The 14,668-nt window shown below is 42.4% G+C and overlaps 1 protein-coding gene across 8 annotated transcripts in view; it reads left to right on the top strand.

Annotated features, from left to right (window-relative positions):
* The window catches only part of LOC131104841 (plexin-A2-like), a 178,669-nt gene that overhangs the window by 95,037 nt on the left and 68,964 nt on the right, over positions 1-14,668 (top strand). For 7 of the 8 annotated variants that reach the window (XM_058052407.1, XM_058052404.1, XM_058052405.1 and 4 more), the window contains exons 5-6: positions 5,159-5,259; positions 12,096-12,219. In XM_058052407.1, the coding sequence (XP_057908390.1) occupies positions 5,159-5,259; positions 12,096-12,219 (225 nt within the window). Of the gene's footprint in view, positions 1-5,158; positions 5,260-6,845; positions 7,740-12,095; positions 12,220-14,668 lie in introns of those variants that run through there. The other variant, XM_058052411.1, reaches the window with a different exon arrangement.

Below are 14,668 nucleotides of genomic sequence, written 5' to 3'. Positions count from 1 at the left end.
GTGATATTAGTAGTAGTAGTAGTAGGAGTTGTCATGGAAATGGATGGATGAATTAGTAGTATTAGCAGTAGTACTTCTTATTAGTAGTAGTAATAGTGGCTGTCATGGTAATACAGTTGGTGGTAGTATCAGAGTGGGGAGTGGTGGGAGTTGTGGTAGCAGTGATATTAGTAGTAGTAATAGTAGCTGTCATCGTAATACTGTTGGTGGTAGTATCAGAGTGGGGAGCGGTGGGAGTTGTGGTAGCAGTGATATTAGTAGTTGTAGTACTAGTAGTAGCTGCCATGGTAATACTGTTGGTGGTAGTATTAGAGGTGGTGGCGGTGGGAGTTGTGATAGCAGTGATATTAGTAGTAGTAGCATTATTGCAGTCATATTAGTGATACTGGGAGTGGTAGTTGTAGTATTAGTAGTAGTATTAGTGGTCTCATCAGATGTGGCAGTGGGAGTTCTGGTGGTGATATTAGTAGTAGTAGTGGTAGTATGAGTAGTATTAGTGATAGTGGGAGCGCTGGCAGTAGTGGTATTAAAAGTAGGGGTTATAGTAGTAATAGAAGTGTGTCAGTAGAGTAATGGTAGTAGTATTAATGGTGCGAGTAGTGGAAGCCGTAGTGGTATTGGTAGTGGTATTTTTTGCTGTAAGTACCAACTACGTCAATCTCTTGGCTTTAAGGAGCCAGGTCGGGCGCGTTGCAGTTGGCCGGCGGGCGGCCATGTTTGTTTGCCATCAGTGTCAGGCTGTGTGGTTGATGCCACGGTGTGTGTGCCTCATTACAGCGCGCCACCTGTTTGTCCCCGAGCGAGTCCTCCTTGACGTGACGGGGGGTTAATCTAACAGGAGCGTCCGTGCACAGTGTCGGGATTGTCCCGCAGAGTCAATGGCCCCCTTTGTCCCCACCCCCACCCCAGCTTCCCTCCTGGGCTTGTCACTCTGCTGCTGCAGGGGTTGAGACAGGTGGAGTGTTATTGAGACAAAGAGCTGATATGATGCAGTCTGGAGGACGCTTCTTCACTGCAGCTGTCACACACTTGGAATATGATAGCATTGAGAATGGGGCAGCGCAGTGGATGAGCGGTAAGCATTGTTGCATCAGAGCCAGGAGCATCTGGGTTTGAATCTACTGGCCTTGCTATTACACAGCAGCCTAGCTTAACGAGGAACACTCCTATGGGATGTTCCATCCAGTTAGCTTCATTGAAAACTCAAGTGTTTACTGAAACGCGTATGTTAGCTTCATTGATGGCGCAAAATTGCCTTCATTGTCTACTAAATGAACATGTTTTGCTCAGCGACAAATTCATTCATTCATTTTCAACCGCTTATCCTCACGAGGGTCGCGGGGGTGCTGGAGCCTATCCCAGCTGTCTTCTGGCGAGATGCGGGGTACACCCTGGACTGGTGGCCAGCCAATCACAGAGCACATATAGACAAACAACCATTCACACCCACATTCATACCTATGGACAATTTGGAGTGGCCAATTAAGGAAGGAATTAAGGAGGAAACCGGAGTACCCGGAGAAAACCCACACATGCACGGGGAGAACATGCAAACTCCACACAGAGATGGATGAGTGTGGGATTGAACCAAGGTCTATGCGCTAACCACTTGATCGCCGTGCAGCCCCAACGACAAATTAAAGGTGTTAAATGTTTACAGAAAGATGTTAGGTTATTGAAAGGCTGCATTGTTTTTCATAAGTCTGAAAACACTCACGTTTGGTTCGTCCAAGGCTCAAAATAAATAGTGTTAGACATTATTTAAAGACTTTCATCATTCTGAAAGCACATACAGTACATTTGGTTCATCAAATACTCTAAATTGTCTTCAGTGTTTACAATTAGAGGATGTTATGTTCAGCGACAAATAAATGGTATTAAAGATTTCCAAATAGATGTTAGGGTAGTAAAAGGCTACATTGTTTTTAACATTGACAAAACCAAGTACGTTTGGTTCACCAAAGACTCAAAATTGTATTCAATGTCTACCAAAAAAAAACTTTTTTTTTTTTATCAGCGACAAATAAATTGTATAAAGAATTCACAAAAAGATGTGTTTACTGATGGAAGTCTTACATATTCACGAAAAATACCATTTGTGTCACCAAAGACTCTAATTGATTTTTATTGTTTACCAAAAAACCTGTTATGTTCAGCGAAGAATAAATAGTGTTAGACATTTATGAAAAGATGCATCACGTTATTTAAAGACTTTCATCATTCCAAAAACACATACAGTACATTTGGTTCATCAAATATTCTTAATTGTCTTCAATGTTTACAATTAAAGCATGTTATGTTCAGCGACAAATAAATGGTATTAAAGATTTCCAAGTAGAAGTTAGGGTAGTAAAAGGCTGCATTGTTTTTAACATTGACAAAAACATTTACAATTGGTTGACCAATAACTCAAAATTGTCTTCAATGCCTACCAATTTTTTTTTTTTGGCGACAAATACATTGTATAAAGAATTCACAAAAAGATGTGTTTAGTGATATAGTCAATACTTACATTTGTGTCATCAAAGACTCTATGTTCAGCGACAAATAAATAGTGTTAGACATTTATGAAAAGATGCATCAGGTTATTTAAAGACTTACATTTGGTTAATCAAATACTCTAAATTGTCTTCAGTGTTTACAATTCAAGGATGTTATGTTCAGCGACAAATAAATGGTATTAAAGATTTCCAAGTAGATGTTAGGGTAGTAAAAGATTGTTGTCTACTCCGAGTAATCAGGTCACGTAGCCAGCCACCATTCATTTGTGCAGTGAGTGGTGGTCGTAGAGCAAAGGAAAAAACCTTCCAAATGTTATTTTGAGCAGTTCATTGGATCCCTCTGCCGAATGCAGAGAGCACCTCATTAGCTATTGATCGTGGCTGCGCTCTGTCAGAGCTGAGAAGTTGTCATTAGCTAGCCAGCACGTAAAAGACGCGAGCGAGACGCTAATATGACACTGAAAAATCACCTTTTCCATCATCTGTCTCTTGTTTCTTAATTTGTGGCGCTGGAATACACTCAGTATAGTAAAGACACCTTTACTGTTGTACTAGCACATAAGAAAAACTACATTTGACCTCTAAGTGTGGACAATAAATTGTCACAAAATAAGTACCATTTGGCGTGAATAACCCCCCTTTTTCATGAATGAAAATGCAGTTATTATTATTATGAACAATAGCTGTCCAGGGTTTTGTTTGTTTCTTTCGGCTTTTTCCTGGTGTCACCAGGTAAATGCAATGCTGTGCCATAAAATAAAAGTGAAAAATAAAATGAAACAATACAAATAAAATACAATGCAATATATTTCACTTTGGGATTAAGGTGCAATTTGAAATAAATAATACATTCAAAAATAAATACAAATATAATACATTAGTAGTAGTAGTGTTCATACTCTTTTTCTTAATAGTAATGTATTCATCTATTTATTTATTTATTGTATGTCATAATAATGAATCATGCCATGTATAATAATGCATATATTTTAATAATCAATAATTTAAATATCTAATTAGCTCGATAATATTTTTATTTAAATGCTATAATCCAAATAGGACAAAATAATAATAATCACTTTATTTGTATGTGTATTTTCACATACATTGTTTAATTAATTAATTTGTTATTAGTATTTCTTTTATTTTATCAATTACCTCCGACATCCAAGCTGTAATGTTATTATTTGAATGTGACTGGTGCTTTTATCTGCGTTGTAATTTGAGCGTATTGGAAAGTGTATGATGAAAAGAATTAGTATGACAGCTGCTTCCTAACACTAAAGGACTCCTAAAAGTTGGGAGATGTTTTCCTTGTGTGTGCTCGGTGCTCTGCCGGACGTACCTTGGCGCGGACAGATGCTGCGCAGAACACAAAAGCCAAGTGATGGCATGGAGGAGGCTTTCTGCTTGCCAACGGATCCCAGCTGCTCGCTGCAGGTTGTCTGGACGGCCATCAAGGCCACAGTTGCTGCACAGTTGACACGACGGTACAAGCTTGCCGCCAAAGCGTTTGCATCATTGACTTGAATGGAGTAGATCAGAAGTGGGTGTCATCATGTGACAATGTCGTTTAATGGCTGTTGGCGCCGTCGTGTTGTTAACTGTGGCTGCAGACAACGTGAAGGAGAATGTATGTCTATTTTCCCTGTTTGAGACAAGACTGAACTGCTTCCCCCTATGCTAAATCAAAAATGGTTTGATTGTCTTAGGTCAACCTCTGTGAACCAGGAAGTAGCCTCCGAGCTAACAAAGTAAAGTATAAATTTGACATGATATTATTCCTATTTTTGATGCTTGAGTCACAATGTAGCTAGTCCCCCTTCATTAAAATAAAAAATACCTGTAGTATTGTTTGGCCACGTTAAGTCATCATCCGTGAACCAGGAAGTAGACCGCTAGCTAACAACCGCATAAGCAAGCACAAATAAAGTTCTCCAAGGTCAATTTTTGTGTTATTTATCACATGAATCACGTCTCCCTCTTCTCCAAATCAAAAGTGGTACGACCCCACTGACTTAAGTTACCCTCTGTGAAGGAGGAAGTAGCCTGCTAACCAACTTTTTTTCCAATAATTTATTTTTCGTTTCAGTTGAAACTACTTGCACGATGGAACTGTTCCCCTTTTCCAAAATCAAAAATGGTTGAGTCCTACCCTCTTACATCATCCTCGGTAAACCTGGAAGTAGAATGCAAGCTAACAAGCTATTTTTATTTTTTAAGACTTAACATCTCCCCCTTCCTCAGAATAAAATGGTACAGTCCGATTATCTTCATCAACTTGTGTGAACCAGGAAGTAGCCAGCTAGCTAACAAATTGACAAAATAACATAAATAAAGCATCGTTTTTTCAACTTTTGTTTGTATTTTTGCTGGTACGGTCACTTCCTCTCACGTTAGACAACATTTATCCGAAAAATTTATTTTTTCTCAATATGAATAATAGTGGTAATTCTACCCCCTTCTCAGAATCAAAAAGTGGTGCAGTCCTGTCAGTGAACCAGGAAGTGAAGACAAGCTATTAGTTCAGCCTTATACAAGGCATGTTATTATTTACTGCATCGGCATAAAGGTGCTCCTTCTCCCTATTATTGGTCGAGTTTGTGGTTTGTTTTGTTCTGTTTAGCTTTAATGGCGACTCTTGTGTTGACTTCCAGGTGACCCGGGTTCCCATCGAGTCATGTGAGCAGTACGGGACGTGCGGCGAGTGCCTGAGCTCCGGGGACCCGCACTGCGGCTGGTGTGTGCTGCACAACGTGTAAGTACACACATATACACACTGTTTTAATCTCCGACCAATTTAAGTGTGAGTAGAGGAGGAAATGAGAGCACTTGTTCATCCCCTGTATGTCCTGTGTAATCAATACGCAATTAAACATAGGAGTCCACAGCGACCCCTGCTGGCTGGCCGGGGTCACCGCAGGAACAAAGAGGAGCACATGAATGCAGTCATTCATACTAAATGGGCCGCAGCTTGATGGAACGGCAGATAGAAGGGAAACATTCCCCACGTCTTTGTTTCTGGAGCACACTCATCAGTCTGAGCCACCAAGTCTTGAATTCCCCACTTACACCCCCCCCACACCCAAAATAGGAGGAGGGGGGAAAAAGCCCCTTTTTTTAAAAAGGTAAAGGCTTTGAATATTTGTCGGGCAGGGCTGCAATCATCATTATGGTGACGGTGGCCCCTGCAAAGTGCACTTAAAGTAATTTGCATCACTCCAAAAGCTGGGACAGGACAAATAATTGCCTAGTGACAAGGTAATTCGGCATGCAGAGGTGGCAAGATGGAGGTATGAGGGGTTGGGGTGGGGTGGGGTTGTATTCGTTACTGTCTGTGCGCCTTCACACGGGGATAATTTAGCTGCACATTAGCTTCCGTGTTTGCTTGTTAATCGTATGCTTTTGTGTAGGTGTGAGACAACGTGGACGTTTTACAGCATGGAAAGAGATAATAACTCCTTTTGGACTCATGGTAACACTTTGGTGAATAAACGCAAAAGGACCAAAGATAGGGTAAAATGTAAACAAAATAAAATGGCCCTTACTATGGCTGATAACGGCATGTGTGGGTCTTTGCAGACGTGGCATCTGTAAAGTTAATGTTAGCAGGACAAAATGCGAAGAAAGATAGGCATAGAGACAACCATACAATATAAAATACTGTAAACGCTGATAATGATTGGGAGTGCATGAGAAAGTGGAAGGGATCACATATAGTCAAAACCCTCCTGCGCTTCCGTACATCAAAGGACAACATTTAGCCTGCCGATCCAACTGGAAATCACGTCACCATGGGAAGTGGTTGAGACTGACAGTGGACACCAGCACAATGAGGTCCTCACCTTGGGATCGTTTGGGATTATTAAATACATGTTCCATCGCCAATATATCCTTGTCCACAAATGAGCTCTTCACCAACAGGAACTTGGATGCACTCTTCCTCACAGAGATGTGCCAGAGAGATGGGGAGTTCATTCCTTTCAATGAATTGTGCCCTCCCGGCTGCTCAGCTGTGGGCTGGCCCTCATCGCGGGGGGCCGGCCTTGCTGCTGTGTGCCAGGACAGGTACACATGCAGAATAATAATCTTTTCAATCATATTAGACATTTTGGACTTTTGGCCAATCTTGATGTAAATCACAAATACACATTTCTTTCTCGTTTCTGTGTGTTCTAAAGAGTTAGCATGAGGGAGCTAACACTTATTTCCACCATATATACAGTACATGCGATGACTATGCAGTAACAGGTACATTCATGATCACATGAGATACTTACAGTATTTTGCCGTATTTGGATCATTTTAAACATGACCAGAACTTTTTTCCTGGCCCTTTGACAGGAAGTAACGCTACTTCTGTCAACATCAGCAGCATCGTGTCTGTTTGCAGCTACTAAGCATGGCAGACTTTGTGAGAGACGCCACCAATGACTACTTTTGGACAAATGAGGATACCTTTTCTTTTTGAATGTACTGAATGTACAAAGGATGAGTTACGAGTTTAGAAGCTGAGCCATGAAAAAAATGTTTATTTAAGATGTATAATGCTTTACAGGCTTGTCGCTATCATGGAATAGTGTTAAGAAGACATTATGTAAACAAGACATGACATACTCTGTCCTGTGGCAACTTTGACGTCGTTCTCCTTGTCTTTTTTTCCTGTGTACTGGAAGAATAGCATCCTTTTTCAAAATGCCTTTTTACTGTACTTTCAAAGCAAATGCTTCCTTTAAAGATGTTCCTTCCTAGCAGTCGACAGTGAAACCATCACTGCAAAGAAAGAACTTGAGGGGGGCCTTCCATCTGTCTCTTGTTCTCTGCACTTGCTTTGTCCATTTTTGTCTTAAACCTTCATCTTTTGGAAAAGAAAACAAACTTCCAGTGTCACTCGGATACACTTAGCATCCAGCAGCAACACAACATGTTAGCATGACTAATATTTTGATGAAAAATATACAATGTACATTATATAAAGTCCTCTTTAGGTTCGGAGGGTACAAAAGAGGGTCCCTAAGTCAAACAGCATGTCCCTAGAGCAAGTCAATGAGCCAATCACGGTCATCGTCAAGCAGCTGCACACTTCACGGAGCTCGGTCCTTCATGCCCCACTCTGGAGATGCTGGAGACGACGCTTCTTGCCAGCCGTGCTGCCACCCACAGCTGTGATCACCCCCTCCCCACACACACACACACTTGTACCACCCCCGCGCTGTGGATTCTCCTAAATTATCTGAGTACGCCTCATCGTATCACAGCGAGCATCTAAGCTACGCTCATGTCATCTTCCCATCCTTAGACGTTCTCTTCCTTCTCGAATCATCTCCTCATGCAGAGCGGCTTGCTTCCTTGCACATAAACATCCTGGCTTTGATCAAGCACCCCTCCCTAGGCTAACAGCTGCCAACCACCGCAGTCCTTTTCGTCCTGTTTCTCGCTTAATGTTGACTGGTGCCTCATTGAACGGTATCTTTGCTACCGAGGTAGCTAAGTGTGTTCTCTCCTTTGCTACGTTCATGTCAGCTCCTTTAATTAGCGGCAGCTGCACTACTTGTTGAGAAGGACGGGAGGAGAATGAGAGTGGTTGATGACTCTTCGGCCCGCCGGCCTTTTGATTGCATCTCAAAGGGACCTCGTCGGCGTCGCCGTCTTCTGCTTGAGCGCTCGTCAGTCACACAAAAACATCCCTCCTAAGCACCATCTTGTGGTTAGATTAGCCGTGCGCTCAGGCCCTCCCCCAAAAAGAGTCTTTTCCATGTGGGAATGCACCGTGTTTGAATGCTTGGGTCATCCTGTGGACCGGTCGAGGACTGGCAAGTTAGTCGGTCTTGGCTGTACGCTGTTGCACACTCTTTGTCTGGTCAGTCTGGGCAGACAATCTATGTTCATGGGGAGGAAGTTATTCCCAAGAGATAAATACATGTTATTTGGGGACCAAAGAGCCAAATCAAAGTACCACAATCAACGTATTTGTCTTGGTGAGCAAGGCGGGGCCGCTCGTCAACACTCGCCGGTGCTCCTGGCTAATGAGGGAGGCAAGGCGGCCAGTGTCTGACTACACAGAGATAATGGCCTCGTCCCGAAACCATGGCAACAGCAGCCGTCCTGCCTCTGCCCGCCCACCCCCGCCGCTCACCCACCCTCCGTTCTCGTCGCACTTTGAGTTCCATTTTATTAAAAAACAATCATAATTCACTGCAGGGAAAATCAATGCTGAGCTATTTGTCAGTTAATGACTTTTACTTTTGGGTCGTTTTTTTTCAGTGTGCTCATAATAAGCAGCAGCAGCCATAAGTGTTGCATTCACAAGCAACACCTTGTATGGAAAGACATGCACAATGTCAGGTTGGGGATGTCAGGGCCAATAGTATGGCAATTTTTCCAGAACAGATATAGATACGGTACGGAGATAGTATCATAGATACGTGAAGATAGTAACATAGATACATGAAGATAGTAACAGATACGGTACGGAGATAGTATCATAGATATGTGAGGATAGTAACAGATACGGTACGGAGATAGTAACATAGATACATGAAGATAGTAACAGATACAGTACGTAGATAGTAACATAGTAGATACATGAAGATAGTACGTAGATAGTAACATAATAGATACATGAAGATAGTAACAGATACAATACGTAGATAGTAACATAGATACATGAAGATAGTAACAGATACAGTACGTAGATAGTAACATAGTAGATACATGAATATAGTAACAGATAGAGTATGTAGATAGTAACGTAGTAGATACATAGAGATAGTAACAGATACAGTACGTAGATAGTAACAAAGATACATGAAGATAGTAACAGATACAGTACGTAGATAGTAACGTAGTAAATACATTAAGATAGTAACAGATACAGTACTTAGTAACATAGATATATGAAGATAGTAACAGATACCGTACGTAGATAGTAACATAGATATATGAAGATAGTAACAGATACAGTACGTAGATGGTAACGTAGTAGATACATGAAGATAGTAACAGATACAGTACTTAGTAACATAGATACATGAAGATAGTAACAGATACAGTACGTAGATAGTAACATAGATACATGAAGATAGTAACAGATACAGTACGTAGATAGTAACATCGATACATGAAGATAGTAACACATACGGTACGGAGATAGTAACATAGATACATGAAGATAGTAACAGATACAGTACGTAGATAGTAATATCGTAAATACATGAAGATAGTAACAGATACAGTACGTAGATAGTAACATAGATACATGAAGATAGTAACAGAATGATAAAGTATATAATGATGAAAGTAGTACTAAAGATACATGAAGATAGTAACAAAGATACGTCATGGTAGTATCAGATATGTCAAGATAGATAGTAGGAAATGTAAGAAGATAGTAAAAAGAAGCTACAGTACATGAAGGTAGTAACAATGGTACATTGATAGTAACAATACATCTCCCTATAGTACATGAAAATGACTAGAAATGAATGAATGAGGAAACAGGAAGCTCTTTCCCAGGGGGGCTTCCCACTACGACACGACTACACTAACTCTGCACTTTGCTGCTCTCCAAACACCCCAGGGAGCATCTAAGTGTACGGTGTGTGTGTCTTCTCATGCACTGAATGCTGCTTGAAGTTCTGACAACATAATTGCGCTGAAAGGCGTTGGATGGAGATGTAGCTCGGAGTCAGCAGGAGAGTGTGTGCTTGAGCAGCATGATACAGCCTGACTGACACCGCACGCAGCTTGTAGTCGCGGCCCATCAGCCAGTGCACCTTGGATGGAGGCTGACCCGTCGGAGTCCAATTAGAGCCGCTGCGACCAGACACCCAGCCAACCAACAAGGCACTCAGACACTCTGCTGGCTGGCTGGGAATGAGGAGGGAAGACACATTTAATAGGGAAGAGGAGGCGGCAAAGAGGAGTTTTAATGAGCGACGTGGCGGATGGTCGCCACGTCGTGGGGGCGTTGACGTCGCCATCAGCCGGGAACGGTGTGTCGCTTGCACTCGCTGTGTGGCAAAATAACAGTGTACACGGATGAGGAGTTCACACAGAGCTGCAGAAAGGGGTACCATGTGCATGCCAGGCCAGTAGGGGGTGATGTCACTTTGTCAAGAAACATGACACACATCAACACTCTCAAAATAACAGGTGGCCTGTTGCCCTATAGGAACACAATGATCAAACTTACTGATGTCTGACTACTGTCTCTGCCATCTGAATTATGTTATAGTCCAGAGCAGTGCCTCGTCCAATCAGCAGCAGACCTGTTATCACGGTTCCCAATAGGTAGATATCTTCCATGTTCTCAATGGACAGACTAGCCAGGCCCATGACCCTCCACTTCCTTGAACTCATTGTCACGTGACCAGCAGTGGATGTTCCCTCAGGGCAGACAGGTTCCCCTGAACCCGAGCTTCTCGATTTTGTCAATGGCGTGGCGAGACCAGTCAATCGATTCCATGATTGCCATTTGGCAGCAATGCGGAGGGAGGAGGCTCTTGGAAGTATAAGACCGGACGGAAGGAGATGCGAGAAGCAAAGCAGGGAAGATAAAGGAGAGGAGATCAGAAATATGATATCATATGAGAAATATGTGCTTCTTATGGGAGCCAAATGGTACCAAATTAGTCCTGGGGTGGAAAGTCTGGAGAGGTATGCAAATGTACCATTCTATACATCTTGCAATGGAGAGGATCTTTGAATTGAAAAATGATGATAAACTCAACTAATCCTGGTCAAATGTCTTGTGTCTTATGCGCCTTGAAAATTTTATGTGTTTATTTTATTTTTATTTATTTATTTCGTTTTTCTTTTTTTCCTCCCCCATTCCAAAAACATGCTAGGTTAATTGGCCACTCCAAATTGTCCATAGGTATGAATGGTTGTTTGTCTATATGTACCCTGTGATTGGCTGGCCACCAGTCCAGGGTGTACCCCACCTCTACCCCCAAGACCGCTGGGATAGGCTCCAGCACCCCTGCGACCCTCGTGAGGATAAGCGGTCGAAAATGAATGAATGAATAAGTCTCACACAATTAGCCTAACTCAGTAGCAAAACCTGATTTTCTCCCCAAAGTTGTGGGTGTAGCCGACTTAGATCAATGACATATTCATGAGTACTCATAAGTAAAGCATGATAATACATCGGGATCGCAGTATATAAAAAGATGTGCTTCTTATGGGAGTCAAATGGCATCAAATTGGTCCCAGGGGTAAAAGGGGTGGGCAGATTTCCTACTCTGTACACCTTGCAGTAGAAGTGAGGTGTGAATATTCCTGAGTACTCATAAGTAAAGCATGATAATATGTCTGGATTGCATTCTATCAAAATTATGCTCTTCTTATGGGCATCAAACAGTGCCAAATCGGTACCAATATATCGAACGTGTAGTGAAGCCTGTGTGTTCTTTTAATACACCAATGGGTGTATCCAGTAGGCAGGCGGTTCAGAGGCGGTATCATTTTCCTGCATGATGTCATGAAAAGTCCCAATTTCAAGCCCTTCCCCACTGAAGGAGTTGTCACGTTTGGTGCTCTCGAGACACATGACTCTTAGAACATCATTCAAAATGGCTGTCTTCTCTCCAGATGCTCCCAGAGGAACCGCTGCGAGCGCGCCAACGAGGCGTACCGCTTCGCCGCCTCCTTGGACCAGTGTGTGAAGGCCACTGTGCACCCGGATAGCATCGCTGTGTCCGAGCCCAGCGTGCCGGTAAGTTTGCACACCCGAGTAATGACAAATGAAAAGGCATCAATGAAAAGTCTCATCTACATACCGTCCGCCCACGTGGAAGCGCACACACCACAATAACTCTGGTCTTGATTGTGTGTGATGCATAAACATGAGACAGGAAGGCTTCATAAGAGCATTGTGTTGGCGTTTCAGCGCCCATACGCTTGCTCACTAGCCTGCGTGGTACTTAGAAGTCAATATGGTTGCCAAGATGTTTGTGTGGGAGGATGAGTGGGTGTTAAAAGTTGCCCAAGTGCAGCAGAGGACAGCAAACTTTGGGGCCAACATGTGTGAGCCTACGCTGAAGCTCCGTGGATACAATGTAGAAAATACAAAAGACAGCGCCTTTGAATTCATTCACTTTGGGGTCTTCTTGAAAAAATGCATTTTGGTGGCACGGAAAATGTTGGTATTTTTATACATAGACATTTATAGCATTTATAACCCCTGTTCTGGGGATGCTGGCCATCCCTGCTTGGGCGGCTGCCCCCGCGACCCGACCTCGGGTAAGCAGTAGAAGATGGATTGATGGATGAATGGCTGGATGGATGGATGATGGTTGATGGATGGATGGATGGATGGATGGATGGATGGATGGATGGATGGATGGATGGATGGATGGATGGATGGATGGATGGATGGTCGGATGGATGAATTGATGAATTGATGGATGGATGGATGAATTGATGGATGGATGGATGAATGGATAGATGGATAAATGGATGGATGGATGAATTGATGGATGGATGGAAGAATCGATGGATGGATAAATGGATGGATGGATGGATGAATTGATGGATGGATAAATGGATGGATGGATGAATCAATGGATGGATGGATGATAAATGGATGGATGGATGAATTGATGGATGGATAAATGGATGGATGACTGGATGGATGAATGGATGGATGGATGACTGGATGGATGGATGAATGGATGGATGGATGGATGGATGGATGATAAATGGATGGATGGATGGATGAATGGATGAAAATGTTTCACGAAAAAAAGCCTTCTTGCGAAAACCATAAATAATTCCATATGGAGTAGCAACCAAATTTCTGAGCAAAGACCTACCTGAAAGGTAAAGAAAAGTCCCCGGCACCCCAGAGGGTTAAGCTTGAGAGAGAACAATGCACCTGTCTCTCGTCCCAGTGTTGTTCTGTGAGTCATATCTAGGTGTTGCCCAACTCTGATTCTGCTATGTGAGTGTGTGTGTCGAAAAGGCCTTCGAGCTGTTAAGCCTGAAACTAGTTGGCTTTTAGACGTGAATTGAAGCGCTAGTGTCATTTGAATAGCCAGGCTGTTTATTTCACATACATTAGTAAGACAGGTGAACCTTACCTCGCCTCTTAGGGAGTAATGCTCTTGTTTATTTGTGTTTATTTGTGCTTCTTGCCCACTGTACATGAAAGCTCACATTTTGCGCTGGTTTCTTTGGTCAATACTGCCCTCGATGTGTCTTTTCCACAAGCCCACACTTGTTAAATTCCACGGGGCCGGTTGGCTATCTCCATGACAACGCCGACTCCTCCTACCTCGGAGCAATAAAACACAGAGGAAACAATCCAATCACCTTTATTACACCTCACGCCAATTAAGCCGCCTGCTTCTGAAAAGCTCTCGCAACAAGGACGAAGCAAAAAGACGTGACACTCGGGAGACGATCTTACTGTTAGGTGTCAAGTTTGGAGTGTTTATCAGCGATACGGACCCCCCCGCCCCCCCCGCCACAAGGAGGCTAATTAGCAGGAGAGGTTACTCAGGGATTCCAGGTCGGACAAAAGGCGTTGATTACAGCAACTGCTGTAATCAAGCATCTCTCTGCCAAAGTAAACACCATGAATAAGGAGGGGCGTCGAAAGTAAAAATGTCCTTGATCGCTTCGTTTTAGATGGAAGTAAACACGCTGCAACAAAAATGTCATTCAGTTTCCGTGATTAAACAGCAGCGGTCTTGTTGAAATAACAACCAAAAGTGGTGAACAGCTCTCAGCAGAACGCCTCTACGTTCAAACACGGGACATTCAAATCACACGCCATAACTACATAGCCTTTTAACTAAATACTTTACAATGTCAAATAAAATAGCTTACAAATGTTTGAAAATGTACAGAACATTGAAATAAAATGAATTACCGTCAATGGAATGGCTTACAATTTTAGTGAAAATGTAAACAAATGAATAAAATCGAATGAATTGACAGTTAATACAATAGCTCATTTATTGTTTAGGTATGTCCGATATTGGCTTTTTTGATGAAAACCAATATGCCGAACTCTTATTTTCCAATACCAATATCGGCTGATACGGACACCAACATTTCAAGTGTATCTCCTGTGGTGGAATGAACATGTATGTATGGTATGCAGCATTGTTTTTATATCGTTTTCATGAATAGGAAAAAATGTGATAGCGATTTCAACC

The sequence above is a fragment of the Doryrhamphus excisus genome, chromosome 16 (genome assembly GCF_030265055.1).
Source record: "Doryrhamphus excisus isolate RoL2022-K1 chromosome 16, RoL_Dexc_1.0, whole genome shotgun sequence".
NCBI lineage: Eukaryota > Metazoa > Chordata > Actinopteri > Syngnathiformes > Syngnathidae > Doryrhamphus > Doryrhamphus excisus.
This window is presented reverse-complemented; position numbering and strand designations above follow the sequence as displayed.